Raw genomic sequence first — 15,319 nt, forward strand, 5'->3', positions numbered from 1 at the left:
CCCCTCTTGATGCTCAGATGTTACTGAATAAACCCGTTTAGACTGTAAAAAAGGGAATCAAAGAGGGTTTCCAGCATCAAGCAGCTCTCAGGTCTTTTGCTCTTTGAAGGAGAGCAAGTCTATTCAGCAATTCAGCTGTGGCAATATACCATATAGCAGCATTTTCCCTTTATCATCTCTGTACCTCCCTCAAAATTCAATTTAGCAATTTCTGTGCTAATCCTCAGTGTGGATGTAATCCTCAAAAAAGTCACAACAATAGCGGAGTTGCATAATCCAAGAATTACATTCAGAGTTATAACTGAAAACAGATAACGCCAAATATCTACTGTACCAGCGTTTTTCTCTCTAGCTCGAGGCTTTCATCATTCACAGAGAGACGACGCAGGAAGTTATTTTAACCAGCCCGCCGTAAAACAACTCCTCAGCGCTGATTTCCAGTATAGAAAACTGTAAAGATATTACCAGCAGTGATTGGAGGTAAACTTAAAATGGCTTCTCATTTTCTATAGCGAGCGTGAAAAGCTTGCTCAAACACTTCCGTGTGAAAACTGATACCGGCGCTGCAGGTGCGCGGGTAATTGAATTGTGTGTATCAAGGAACAAAGATCAGCAGAGGAAGCATGCTGATGGGCCTCGACAAAAGGGTCCCCAGCCATCTGGAGTCTATTGAGAAAACTCATACTGTGGTGAGAGGGAGAAGGGGGAGGAGGAGGAGGAGGAGGAGGAAGGTACTATTCACCAGGTGATGGGTTCTCTGAATTGGAACGTATAGATTCTTCGGTGAAAAGAGTTGGCAAGACACATTCAGCAGGGGCTTGACATTTGGTAAAGCACATAACCAGCAATTTATTCAACATCTAAATGAAGCATGTAGATCTTACTTCTATAGAAATATGCATCCAGTCATCTTAGCATGAACTGACAAACAGGGGGAACCAACTTGCACGACTCTCTCCAGACGTAGCTTTGCATTGCACTTGGTGATGTATGGCTTGGATGCAGCTGCTCGGCCATGGAAACCCATTCCGTGAAGCTCTCTACGCACTGTTCTTGAGCTAATCTGAAGGCCACATGAAGTTTGGAGGTCTGTAGCGGTTGACTCTGCAGAAAGTTCTGCAGAAAGACCTCTGCGCACTATGCGCCTCAGCATCCGCCGACTCCGCTCTGTCATTTTACGAGGCCTGTCACTTCGTGGCTGAGTTGCTGTCATTCGGAGCCGCTTCCACTTTGTTATGATACCACTGACGGTTGACTTCGGAATATTTGGTAGCGCGGAAATTTCACGACTGAACATGGTGGAATTCACTGAGCTCCTGAGAGCGACCCATTCTTTCGCAAATGTTTGTAGAAGCAGTCTGCATGCCTAGGTGCTTGATTTGCACCTGTGGCCATGGAAGTGATTCGAACATCTGAATTCAATTATTTTCTTTTAAGAAATTCACAAGTGGTGTACATGACTTGGGCGGACTGGGCCTTTCTGTGTGGAGTTTGCATGTTCTCCCTTTGTCTGTGTGGGTTCTCTCCAGGTACTCCGGCTTCCTCCCACCGTCCAAAGACATGCTCATTAGGTTCATCGGTGATTCTAAATTGGCCGTCGGTGTGAGTGTGAATGGTTGTCTGTCTCTCTGTGTTAGCCCTGCAATAGACTGGCGACCTGTCCAGGGTGTACCCCCGCCTCTCGCCCGATGACAGCTGGGATAGGCTCCAGCAGACCCCCGTGACCCTTAACAGGAATATGCGGTTACTGTGGTTGAATGCGGTACCAAAACAAAAATCCCATTCTTTCTCTGTTTGGTGCGATGTCGCCCAGTTGCCTCAGCGGACAAATCTAAACTGCCCAAAGTAACAACGTCAAACCATTATAAATGGGACACAGCAAAGGTATAGTAAACATCACAGCCAAAACCAGATGACCAAGAAAGTTTTAGGTTGCAATAAAGAAGCGGTGCATGAAGCCTGAAGTACTGGCTGCTGTATTTCTACTCAACTCTGAGCAAAAGGTTATTCAAACAATAACACCCAAAAAACAGGTTTCACTACAGCACAGACCTGCAGTGAGACAAACACAACGTCCAAGCATCTTAAAGTTTCTGGCTATCTGGGTATAATGTGTTGGGAGCCTGTAACCCTGTTATATACTCAGAGATCAGGGGGCAGGAGGAGGGAATTCATTATCCTTGAGCGGCTACCGGCTCTGTCATAGGAGAGAGACCTTCAGATAGAGCGTACACTCTTCTTCTTCCCCACCTCTGCCTGCCCTCACTATCTCCTCAACCAGCTCATGATGAATAGGCCCGATCAGTGGGCGAGCTGATTGGTGAAGCAAGTAGCATCAAGGCAACTGCAAAGATGAAGAGGAGGAAAAGAAGTGTCTCTTTTTAGAGAAAGCCTGAATCTATTAGGTTAGTGTTAAATTGCGACTCTGCTGTGGAACAAGCGCTGCACTATATTATATCATAGCCAGAGAGGACAATGCAGTATTTGTGAGATTATGAACAGATGCTTATATTCTCATGCTACTTCAGAAGTAATATTAGGATTAGACAATACAGTGAGCCCCCGGCTCATTGTGTTTTTCTGAGGCTATACTTATTATGTAACTTTGAAAGGATCATGAGCCTTACAATTTCCTCGACAGATTCCTACATCTACCCTGTGATCTATATTTTAATTCTTTTATCCTTTGTCTGACTGGAGCAGTCTGCTTAACAATACGCAGTGTGATGACTGATGAGAGACACTGCAGAGACTTGTGGAAGCACAGAACAAACACTAAGAAGAAGTACGCAACTCGTGTCTGTTGCTGCACGCTTGTCTGGAAAATAATTCATTCAACACAGAGCATGACGCACTATAAAAGAGGACAGCTGAAAGAAAAGAAGCTAGGAAAAGATGTCACTGTGCAGTTTTTAATTTGAACCCTAGTAGACAGTCAACAAGGTGCAAATCTGTAAACAACAATGTGCTTGAGGTGTCTGGTGACCTTACAATTAAGGTACTTAACTTTATGGCTGTTATGTCCATGGTTCAGTTTGTTTTCAGTCATGGGACCTTAGTTGCCTCTCAGACACGCACTTCTCCCTCTCTGCTCTCATCCTACGTGTCTGAGAAGGCAAAAGACATATGCTGCCTCCAAATTGATCTCCCGAGCTTGTGCTGATGTGCTCACAACCTGGGCAGTCGGGTGCACGTAACGCCCGGCGTACAAAAATCGCAACATCCGCCATAAAGTGCGATAACGCCGCTGCTAGGCAACCGCTGCCTTATAGAAGCCACCGAGGTCAACAGTTTAGCAAGCAGGTAACCTAATGAAGGAAATGCAAAGACATAAAGAAAGAATGAGGCTGAACATGAATACTTTCCTCAGAGATATTATTAATTAATATATACTGTTAATATTACTATATAATATAACATACCATCCACTTTCACCTTCAGTTTCAGAATATTTCCACTTATAAGATAAGATAATCCTTTATTCATCCCACGGTGGGGAGAGAGTATCCATAGCATCCATATGGACGTTTTCACAGAAAACACATCCTTTGAAGGCACTAATACACTTGTTTGGTTTCTTGTTCACTTCTGTCCTTTGCACGTGAAGCTGGGGCCGGGAGACATTTAGTTTGTCCTAGCTTAGCATAAAGGCTCAGGACATGGGAAACCGCCTTGCTTGGTTCTGTCAAAGGTAAGCAAAAATCTGCCTGCCAGAGCTTAATTTGATAGCCTATCTTGTTTGTTTGATCTGTAGAAAAGATATAAAAATGCTAGGTTAGCATATTTCCGGGGGTTCTATGACTTCCTGCTTCCATAAAACAACAGCGATACCGTGCTTTTACGAATCACTTTGTGGACTGATTAAATGAACGAGACGTTGCACAGGGAGTCATGCATGTGAAGTAGGAAGCGGCAACGGTAAATTTTTAAACAGCTTGAGTCAGAGAGAGAAGTCGTTAAAGCCTGACCAAGTAATGCTGCATACAGTACAGTGTATATGAGGTTTTTTTTCCACTAAAAGACAACCAACAACGAGAGTTTTAGAGGTGGAGATCGGTTGATTTTGTGACACCAAGAGGAACCCTGTTTCCAGTCTTCACCGCAAGTTAAGCTGATGTCTGTTGCCTGCAGCCTCATATTTGCGGTAACAGGCCAGCATTGCCGCTGTATTGATCCTCTCGTCTAACTTGCAGGAAGGAATCACATGAGCACTCTGTTAACTTAAGTCAACAAGAGGAATTACAGATTTTTCAATCTTCTGTCTGATTTCATAAATCTGTCTTTTGTTCAGTGTTGAACATCTACACCAAATGCACGCGTCTTTTAAAAACCCTTCTCTTACTTCAAATAGACATTTTTAATACTGTAATGACAGTTAAATGTGCTAGAAAATTAGGTTTTAGAGGGAGAAATATTCAACAGTCCACTGTTTTACTTTAATATGCAGTGACACAGCACCATTATTAGTTACAGAGCAGAGAGAGAGAGTACATTAGCGGCACCGGAGGAACAGGTATTACATTTTCCATTTTGACTCATTTCTAATTTACAGTCTGATAATGCATTGTTCCATTCTTCACATGATTACATCCCTCATAACACAGTGATTTCCTCAAAGCTTTTCTCTGCGTAATAACAAAAGCAAGAGACTATATGAAAATGCCACAATAACAAGAAGGATGTGGGAACAAAATACCTGGCAAACACAGAGGAGGTTCATCAAAAAAAAAGAAAAAAAGAGACAGTGAGATGGAAAAAGAAGTTGGCTGTCTGTCACCTGGCAAAAAGAGAAGGCGATTTAATAACTCTGAACAAAGCCGTTCCCTCTAGCAAGTCAAACCTTTAATTACAAAACACGATATGAGAGCAAGGCCACCCAATATTGCCCGGGTAACCGTGATACAAATCATACAAAGCAAATGAGGCATTTTAAAGGGAATGGAGAGGAGCGGTAGCTTTGTAGCGCAACTTGCAGACAGAGGAGGCGAGAGAGGGAGGCGGAGGAGGCGAGTGAAGCCGAGAGGAGAGGGATGGTGAGCTGCTCCAGAAGCAGACGTATGAAAATTGATGGAGTCTGGGGAACCAATTGATAGTTAGAGGACAGGAAGCAGGCTGTAAGGCAATTATCACTATCTCTGCCATTTGATTTAGGGCCGTCTGAGTGTGTAATACTGTGAATTAATCACATCCATGGTAGATATATCAAGCACCCATTTCTGCCTTAAATTTCAATGATTCTTTTCCATCGCCAGAAAATGTACTTTAGAGATGTTCTAATTAGCACAGAATATGAATTTCCACTCACTCAGGGTATACATGTTACGTAGGCAGGGGAGAGACAGAGGGATAAGCTCGGTGAGGCATTTACCTTATATGAAGGCAGCGTGCCAGCCATCCTGATTGTCACAAGCAAAGCTCCCGACAAATATCAACAAAAGATACAGTGCTGTGAAAGTCCACACAAACTTCCAATATGTAGAGGGGAAAAACAAGAAAAAGGAGCCACCACATCCACGCATACACAACACGCATACATATGCATATGTATATAAACCATATGTGCCACCCACAAAGCTGCAGTGTGTGCAAAAAACAACCTCTCAGATGAATGTTCCCAGATCAATATTTGCATGGATAATATCAGATTTAATCATGTATAATTCTTAGTCTATTAAGCAAACGTTGGTAAAAATGATTAAGTTTTATTAGCTTTCAACGAAGGTTAAATTCAACATAAATTTAAAAACGCTGTTTAGTAATCCAGGTTGCATATGGCCTGTAATGAATATTAGGAGTCGGTGCAACAGCAGGGGATCGTTACGAATTAAAAATAAATAAATACATTTAAAAAAAGAAAAAACTGGCCTGAATATCCTGAAAGTTCATTTTAAAGTCATGTGATTGACAACATCAGTGATGCACGCTCATTTGGAAAGATGTACAGATCGTTTGTGCCCCCTAATGGAAAGATTAATTCCTGCAAACGCTGGTTTGGTGTGAGGAGCTACTGAAAACTCCAACCAGTGGATTTATTTCCTATCGGTGTCAATGATATTTAGATCTGTTTGCACAAGATGAATGAGCTATCTATAATTTACGCATTAACCTTTACGCTGTAGGCCATAGATAATATAAACCATCTGTTCTACATTAGGCCATTGTTACCACAGTGGGATCAACACAATTATATTTATTAACCATTTATGATATACGACCAATCTAATGTGAGTATTGTTGTTAGCCACATTGACCCTCTTTATTAAGGGCCATTAATCAATATAAGAACCCTTTACTAGAATACACCGATCAGGCATAACATTATGACCCATGTGTGGGTCTCCCTTGTGCCTCCAAATCAGCTCTGACTCATCAGAGGATGGACATGGGTCTTCTGAGGGTGTCCTGGTCCTATGGGTTTAGAAGAGGAACCTCCGTGGATCAGGCTTGTTCCAGTGCATCCCACAGATACTTGATCAGTTTGGGATCTAGTGAATTTGGAGGCCAGGTCAACACCTTGTGCTGTTTTTCATGTTTTTTTTAAGTTGTTCCCAAAGCATTTTTGTGTGTGTGCCTGTGTCAGGCTGCATCCTACTGGGGATGGCTGCTGCCATCAAGGAGTGTCACTGCTATGGGGTGGGGGTGCCTAGTCTGGTCTAGGTGTGTGGTACATGTCTAAGTAACATCCACATGAATGTCAGGTTCATAGGTTTCCCAGCAGAACATTGGATCGTCACAAGATGGTCAATGTTACTTCTCCTGTCAGTGGTTCTAAAGTTGTGGCTGATCAGTATGTGTTTGTGTTGTTGATTTCTACTTATTAAAATGTGATGAGCAGAATTGTCATGATTGCTTTCAAAACACGTGATACACAAAACCTTTACCAAACATGAATCAATCCTTTCATTGTGCTGTAAAGTCAACACTGCTGCTAAACTCACTGAGGCTGTTAGCAAACAGCAAGGCTGCCCTCTGGTGGTAGAGCTTTAATAATAACCAGTACAGTACATCTCAGAAGTTAATAGATTTCAGAGAGCATGTGTCTATTCTTTGCTGCCTATTATTTATATTTACCACCTCATAATCCATAGTACAGGTCCATTACTCTACCAGTACACCTGGAATCTGGGAATAAAATTAACTACCTGCTGTACATTTAAGGGGCCATTAAACCTTAGCGATGGGATTATAGGTCAAAAACAATCTCCATTCAGGACAGTTGCATTATACTGTCTGGTGACTGGAGACATAAACCAATGTTGTATCTTGGCTAGTGTGCCAGGAAATAAAAAATACGATTTTATAAGGCTTTACAGTGGCACGTAGCTGAATCTGGTCTTCATAAACCTCAACAAGATTTGAATCACATTCATTATTAGCCCCAATAATCTGAAATTTACTGATATTTATGTTGTGTTATGTATATACGCTGATTTCTTTGACTTAGCTAAATATTTAGCTATGTAGCCACTTTATCTGAACTGATGGGGTGAATTTGAATTTCTCTATCTTAAATTTCCTTTTAAGTTTTGCATTTAAGTGGAAGAAACAGGGATCAGAATTCCTCTTTTGATCCAAATGATTTCATTCAGACCAGCCGACTGAGAATTTTGGAGTGCATATGCACGTTTGTATTACTCACAGCACTGTGACACAAATCAGTTCGCATGGTTAAATTATGGGAACCAAAAGCAGGTGTCTAATTGTGTGCGTGGGTGTTTGGGTGTGTGTGTGATCTGGTTTTTATTTATAAGTTGCGGGGGTACATTTTTCATGGAATACCGATATTTTTGTGACATTTGACCCTTTTGCTTGGGCCCACAACTTTCTGAGAGGTAAAATTTGTTAAGACTTGGTTTAGAATAAAATTACAATTAGGTTGGGGTTAGGATAAGAGTTAGGCACTTAAAGGGGAACTACCATTTTTTATTTTACTGGACCTTATTTCTGGCATAAAATACGATCGTTTACTCACCCATATAACTTCTGTGTCATTTGAAGTCCTTCGGAAGATATTTAGATCCGAGTATATCCATATAGTGGGAGTGACTGGGGCACCGAAACGCAGCCTCTAAATAACAAATTATCTGCCGCGAAACTCATTCATTTCGCCTATATTTTGTTATGATACGCTAGTGCTATTCCCCATTGAGTCCGGAGTTACCTGTTATCATCATCCGGGGTCTGTAGATTGGCCTACTAACCTCTGACCTGGATGATGTCATCTCTGAGCGCCACACGCACCCCACATGGCTTGTTTGTTACTGCTAGTTTTTTGCAACATGGCTGAATATTTTTCAGATTCTGAGGTTGTGGACGACGACTTTGTTTATGATGGACGTATCATAACAAAATGTTTAACGATTTTAATGGCAGATAATGCGTTATTTAAAGGCTGAGTTTCGGTGCCCCAGCCACTCCCACTATATGGATATACGCTGCGCTCCACTGGAGCTAAATATCTTCCGAAGGATTGCAAATGACACCAAAGTTATATGGGTGAGTAAACAACCATATTTTATGCCAGAAAAAAGGTCCAGGTTGTAAAAAACGGTAGTTCCCCTTTAAATTAAAGGGTTCGTTTTAGGGTCTGGGGCTTGGGAATGTATTATGTCAATGGAAGATGGAAAAACAACACGCATGTGTGTGTGTCTATATCGAAAATCCACCTTTTGAAACCGAACTTGGGATGACTGACATTTCAAAGGGATTTAAAACTCATACGTACATAACGATGGCTCATAAAGTAAAACATTTAAACGCCGTGAATTGACTGACTCACACTTAAACGTACAATATTCAATGAGACTCAAGATTGTTTTACGTTACTTTAACACTTTATTTTCTTAAATACCACAGAATATTAGTACAGTCAGTTACACATATTTTCAGAGGCAGATGACATTCTGGTCCCTCTCGCCCTGGGATGAAGGGAAACCATGGGTTGTATCAGAAGCTACGTTCACACACAGACCCACATACGGTTATCTTTGTGAGGACATCTATTGACTTGACGTATTCTCTTTGCCACAAGTAAGGCCCTCACACCGACCCTTACCCTTAACCCTCATTCTAATCTTCTCCCTAAAGCCATGTCTTAACAGCCCATTGGCCAAAATGTCCTCACTCCAATAGTCTAAAACGCAAATTGATCCTCACAAAGATGGCTGGACAGGTCACACACACAGACACACACACACACAGAGACACACACACAGAGTGCTGGCCATATTCCAGTGAACTTCTCAGTCCAGTTTACATACAACTTGGATAACCTGTGGCAGAGTATGCAAGTTGCGACAAGCAATCTATTAGTAGTTATTTAACAACTGCTCCCTCCCATTTCCAACGATGTTGTCATCTCTAACGTGAGGGAAACAAATTCTAATCTCAGTAGTAACTGTGTTGGTCCTTTTCACGGTCAGGACAATAACCTTATGTAGCAACTGGTGAGAAGACGTCATTCACAGATTCCGACTGAAATCATGGGCCCCCGCGATGGAGCCTTTCAGTACAGCGCTAGACAGCATGTGCAAAATCACGCACAAGAGCTTCAATCTCATTTCCCCACCACTCTATACCTGCACAACAAGGGAGGTGTCACATTTCCAAGGATCAACACAAAACCAGATAACCACTTTAACGGCCTCCATGCATGTAAACAAAGCCAGTGTTGTCAGCTACAATATATACAGTACAGTGTTGATTCAGGCAGTGCATGATGAGACTGGATCAGAAAGTCCAGTTAGGAGATTTTGTTTAGTTTTTTTTTTGTTTTTGTTTTTTTAGGAGTGTATTATGGTTAAATAACATGTTTGCAATCTGGAGGTGAACATAACATTTAAAAGAGACTAAATCTGACAGCCTGTCTCTGAATTCATCCTTCAGCAGTACCATCCCTGAAGCTATGGCAGATTCATTGGCACATTAAACACCATCACGAACAGAGAGTGCAGTCATTAATAATCAAGATCTTTTCTGACACGTGAGGGAGACTCCGCGAGACAGAAATCCTCCCGACATGATCAGCGAAGCCATGTTTGTGTGATGTTTCGTCAAGAAAAGTCAACGACAGAAAACAAAGGGGCTCGGCTCAGAGTGACAGAGCGACGGTATGAAATGACGTATTCATACCCATTATAGTCTGACAGGCGGGACACTGAACACAAAACACGCTCCGAGAGAGCGCAGCAAAATAGGAAATGCGCTGTATTCCACCAGAAAATAGAGAAATGTGCATTCAGTTGTGAACGCGACTAGGCTGAGAGAAAACGAGACGCAAACAACTTCCTAGAGAAATACAGCTTATTTACAGGGTAAGAAAGAAGTGCAAGGCTAAGCTCTGATAGACATTCACACACTTAATATACACAGTATATACCAAAAGACATGCGTAGAGGCACATACATATTCATCATACAAAAACAAAACATACTCAAAGCGGAACAACAGTCAGCCACGGCTTTTCTGACTCAAGTCCGGTCAACCGACGATGAAAAAAAACTATGCGCGCGAAGCATTGACATCACAGGATGTGAGAAGGCAAAAGCTGAAGTTCCAGCCCTTTGAATAAAAAAGATTAACATTGTCACGACAACAAAGAGACATCAGTAATCTTCCACCCATCTCTTAACCAATACAGAGTGCCAGCCTCGTCATTTTGTTTTTTTATTTCTTTTGTTATCAACCAAAGGGGAAAAAAAGGAGGTGCGATATTTGGTTTTCAAATTGGACTGGGTTCACACATTTGGGCTGCAGTGGTAGTGCAATTTAAATTAAAACTAATAAATATATAAATAATCCTGCTTTGATGCCAAAAGGGAGGGGCGAATCTGAAAGTAAATGAATGCGTTTAATGCCAAAAAAGGGACTGGAGTTAGCGTTAGACTCCAACATACAAACTCTCGTATGTTAAAAATAAATGCCTGACTGATTTGAAATGCTCTTTTGATTAATACAGTTGAATTATTCTAGATATATAAGAAACTAGAATCTTAATTTTCCCGCTCACCTGGCCCAAGAGACCGCTTTTGCCCGGCGAAGTAAAACATTCCCTCAGATTAAAATCAACTTGCAGTCTAATAAAAGAGAGGAGTAAAGATGCAAGGACTTGTTGCAGTGTTGGAGTACTACCTGTATTGCTACGGACGAATTACAAGATTCCCTTTTTCTCATAAGTCACAAAAACACACACTCAATCACTGTTTAGTTCACTGTAGTTTGGCAGATCACACGGAGAGGAAATAATCATAAGTCACTGTCACAAACTGATAACTTTCATTGACAAAAACATCTGAATTAATTTAAAACGGTCACTACAGACTAAAATAAATTCTTTTTTTTTTTTTCCACTTCAACTATGTCTGTGACATGACCGCGTTCTGACTTCAGTTGTTACTCCTCCTTGTCGTGGAAGGTGGCACGTACGCGCTTGCGCACGTAGAAAGCAGTGAGAGCACTGCAGCAGGCAGTGAAGATGAAGAGTGCAACGGCGTCGTGCGCGAGGTCTCCGTGGAGGCGCTCGTAGAAGGGGCGGCGCTCCGTGAAGTCAGTCCGCAGCGCCTCGATCTGCGTCAGGGTGCACACCACCACGAACACGTGGAAGATCTGGTGGCCCTGCCCAATGAAGTCACACTTCCCGGGGAACAAGCTCTCTGGGTGGGGGCAGCAAAAGAAATAGGCGCCGATTAGGAAAAAGAGCACGTGGTAGAAGTGGTACGCTACAGTTGGGTCGGAGCAGCCGTCGCGGTAGCAGCTGTAAATGCGATGGACCACTGGGCTTATGTCTAAACAGTAAGCCAAGGCCGATGGCACCACTTGGAATAGCTTTTTGACTACCTTGGGCAGCTCAGGACTGGCATATTTCCCGTAGCAGCAGCCGAAGCAAGTGAGCCAAGCCAGGAACGCTGCAGCGGGTAAAAAGAAACCTCGCACCGTGGTATGCAAATCTTTCTCTATGGCGTAGTAGTAGTGCGCCAGAGCACTCCCATACTGGTAGACAGCAACCCCCACGTAGTCGAGGAAGTAGAAGGTGTAGTAGGAGAGCTCTGATTTGGCAGAGAGGAGATGAGCAAGAGCACTGCAGGAGAGGTAGGTGAAGGCCGCCAGGAGCACGATGAAGAGGGGCTGGGCGTGAGGGTCTCGCAGAAAATCCACCGTCTCCGAGATCTCCTGCCACTTCACCAAGATGATGAGGGCGGCCAACAGGTGGGTCCACACATTGAGGGTCTCGTTGTGCCTTTGGAAGAGGGTGAGGAAGTAGTAGCGCCAGCTCTGGTGCGGCTGCCTGTAGCCGGTGAGGATGTGGCGCTCGCGGAACACCCAGGGCACGTCGGACACCTTGACGGTGCAAGGGAGCGTCGGGAAGGCCGACTCCAGCAGCTGAGGGATCTGTCGCAGCTGCTGCGCGTTGATGAACAGGCGACCGATCTGCTCCATCACCACCGTTGCCATGGCGAACTGGAGACTACAGAGGAGGATGAACAAACAGTCAGTTAGTCAATACCTCTCTGGCTTTTGACCGCATTCGTTTCCAGATCTGCTGGCACGTTTAAATGCGTGCGTAGACCACCATCACAAAGCAAAGACGTGCTGCAGCAGTCTCAAAAGCTATTCTGAAACTCTGTGATTCATTTATTTATGGTTTCTGTTTTATATTGATTGTAAATTGATTGAACTGTCTGTTTTGTAAGCTTAGTTGAACAAAAACAAGACATTTAATATGTCACCTAAGGAACTGTCTTCTTCTTACTAATCCAAAAACAAAGAACATCCTAAAAAGGATTGCAACCGTGTGCGTGCGTGTGTGTGTGTGCACGCGCGTGCATGTGTGTGTAGGAGAACAGGCTCCAGCACAAACACACTTCTGCAAACAGTGTTAAAGTGTGAGCACAAAGTGTAACACAACAATTTATCGACCAATAAAGTATTTATCTATCTATGTACATAGCAACAGGCTTGAAAAACAAGGCAAACACGTGCGAAGGTTCATGTGGAAATAATTACTGGAGTTATACCGTGTGAAATTTTATATAAAATAGGTGAAAGAAAAAAAAAATTAACACAAAATAATGACCTGGATAATTAACTGACAACAGTTTATTTTTTTCATTAAAACCCCAATAATTGTTTTTTCTTGTTTGGCCACTTGGGGGCAGTGAAACAATCTGACAAACATGTCATGGTGATGTACAAGTGGTCTACTTTAGACTCTTGGGACAGTAATGGTTGCCTCTTTTTTTTTTTTTTTTTTAATGGAACTTGTTGAAAGTGTAGTTGAGGGATAAATACAAAGCACCCAATCACATAGTGGTGGAGTAAAAAGTACAAAGGTACAAACTGCAACGCCGGTCTCTGCTCAGAGGGAATCCATTCACTCGGGCAACGCATTAATAACAGAAACCGTGCATTAGTGCAGCTTTAAGTGTTTCCATTTGGACCCCAGTGTCTTTGTTTGTTAGGCTGGCCATTTAATCGGTGTCCCTGAGTGTTTTCTCAAGCCTTTAAGCTACTCTCCATCATTGTATGGATCACGCTGAAGGACGGCTGCTCACCACAGGACCTCAGCTGCAATAAACCTCTGACCTCAGCCGCCCCCCCATATTCATAAATTCTGCCGGTGAGGCCTTCTCGGCTCTGGTGATTGGAAAACGGGAGATCACCTTCTAAACAGCGCAGAACTTGACAAAAAAATCAATATTTTCTGCACCGTTTGGTTTAAAAGCTGCATGGAGGATTTGAAAATACTTTTTTTTTTTTAATACAAAAGACTCTGAGAGTGCTGCAGAAAGGAAATGCTAGAAAAACACAAGGTGTAACCTGCACTACTACAATATAAGTAGTTGAAGACAGACTACACCTGTTTGATAAGATGGTAGCTGTTTGGTTCTTCCCTTTCAAATCTAAACTATTTTCGGGCAGCTCCTTTAATTCTTTTTAAGTCATTTTAATTTGAAATCAGATTTAAAGTAAGTAAAGTAAGTCAGATTTATGCACACCATGCCGTTTGGGTTGTAATGTAATGTACAGTATATGTGCACTGTGCATACAAGGCTAACAGGGAATAATAAATGAAGCATTTCTTCCATTTGATGCGCTCCCTCCTGATCCTTCTGGGTTCTTCTACTTTACTTCCCAGAGGTGTGGTGAGGGCAGAGAGCTGAGGCAGCAGCCTCGCACAGATCAGGCTGTGAAAGGATGAGCACGGGCCGAGGAGGATGAGGAGGATGAGGAGGAAAAGGCGTGGAGTGATGAATGGAAGATTACGTAACATAGCCCCCCCATCCGACGTCCACACCCTGGGCTTCCAACAATGGTTGCAATCATTTAAAATATTCATGGCTGGAGACAGAAAAGAAAAACGCTCGCCTGTGATAACCAGCATTAAACGCGGGCCTATATGTGTGTGCGGGCCTGTTGCAGCGAATTCCTCACCAGCGCGTTTCTGCACCTGATCGGCGTTTAAATTTGGCACCCGAGATAAATTTGCGTTCGCCCTTCCACCGACCCTCTGCTTGGTTTAGTCCCCTCCCGGGTATCACAGGCCTCTCTGTCTGTGCGGGGTTTGTGTTGAATAAGAAAACGCCGCTGTACGCTGATCAAGACTGACAGGGAAGGGGGGGTCGGTGCTCGAGGCGCATCTATCTCACGGCACGCCGCTCTGACATTTTAACAGGAAAAAATAAATAGCAATGCACATAAACTGAAAAGATAGCACCAACGAGAAGCACGTACCTGTGGACGGTAGACTCAACCCAAAATCTTAGATATAGCAGTGGATGAACAGACTCGAGCCGCGCAGAGCATGGAGAACATTGTTCGGAGGGAAGGGGTGCGCGGAGTGGAGGATGACCGTGATGGGGGCAGCGCCTGGCGGCTCTCACGGCGCAGCCGCTGGGAGGAGAGGAGGCAGTTTTGACGGACGGCTCTTCGGACCAATCAGCGAGCGCGGCGCTGCTTTTTACTCGGGTGACGCACACATGGGTTCGACCAATGGCAGCCGAGCAACCGGTCCCAACGTCTCTGAACAGAAAATCTTCCACTGCTGCCATTTTTTTTGTCAGTTAGTACCGGGTTCATTAACGTGACCTGAATATTAAGTTTAAAAAATATGAATTCTCAAATTAAAATAGTGATATATTATAGTATTATTTAATAAGTTAACTTTGTATGTTGCTTTTTTTTTTAGAGAGTTTGTGTTTAACACGTCATTATTCGTCCAATTTGGACATATCTCACCTGCCTGTGTTATAGTGTGTCTGTAAACAATGGATTTATTAAGAGACGTAGTTTTATTTCACATCATCTTCCATTCACTATGCTT

General features: G+C 43.0%; 1 protein-coding gene across 1 annotated transcript; it reads right to left on the bottom strand.

Moving 5' to 3' along the window:
- Window positions 1-8,798: 8,798 nt before the first annotated feature.
- On the bottom strand, window positions 8,799-14,843 carry paqr7b (progestin and adipoQ receptor family member VII, b). The gene is made up of 2 exons (XM_084556989.1): window positions 14,731-14,843; window positions 8,799-12,463 (listed from the first exon to the last, which is right to left on the bottom strand). Exon 2 carries the CDS (start codon window positions 12,448-12,450, stop codon window positions 11,392-11,394), a length of 1,059 nt encoding a protein of 352 aa, XP_084413115.1. The 5' UTR covers window positions 12,451-12,463; window positions 14,731-14,843; the 3' UTR covers window positions 8,799-11,391.
- Between the last annotated feature and the right edge of the window lie 476 nt (window positions 14,844-15,319).

This window comes from Chelon labrosus, assembly GCF_963514085.1.
Source record: "Chelon labrosus genome assembly, chromosome: 12".
Lineage (NCBI taxonomy): Eukaryota > Metazoa > Chordata > Actinopteri > Mugiliformes > Mugilidae > Chelon > Chelon labrosus.

What these genes read in the sequence shown, in the direction of transcription:
- paqr7b (XM_084556989.1), bottom strand. Translation starts at nt 12,450, where the DNA reads ATGGCAACGGTGGTGATGGAGCAGATCGGTCGCCTGTTCATCAACGCG.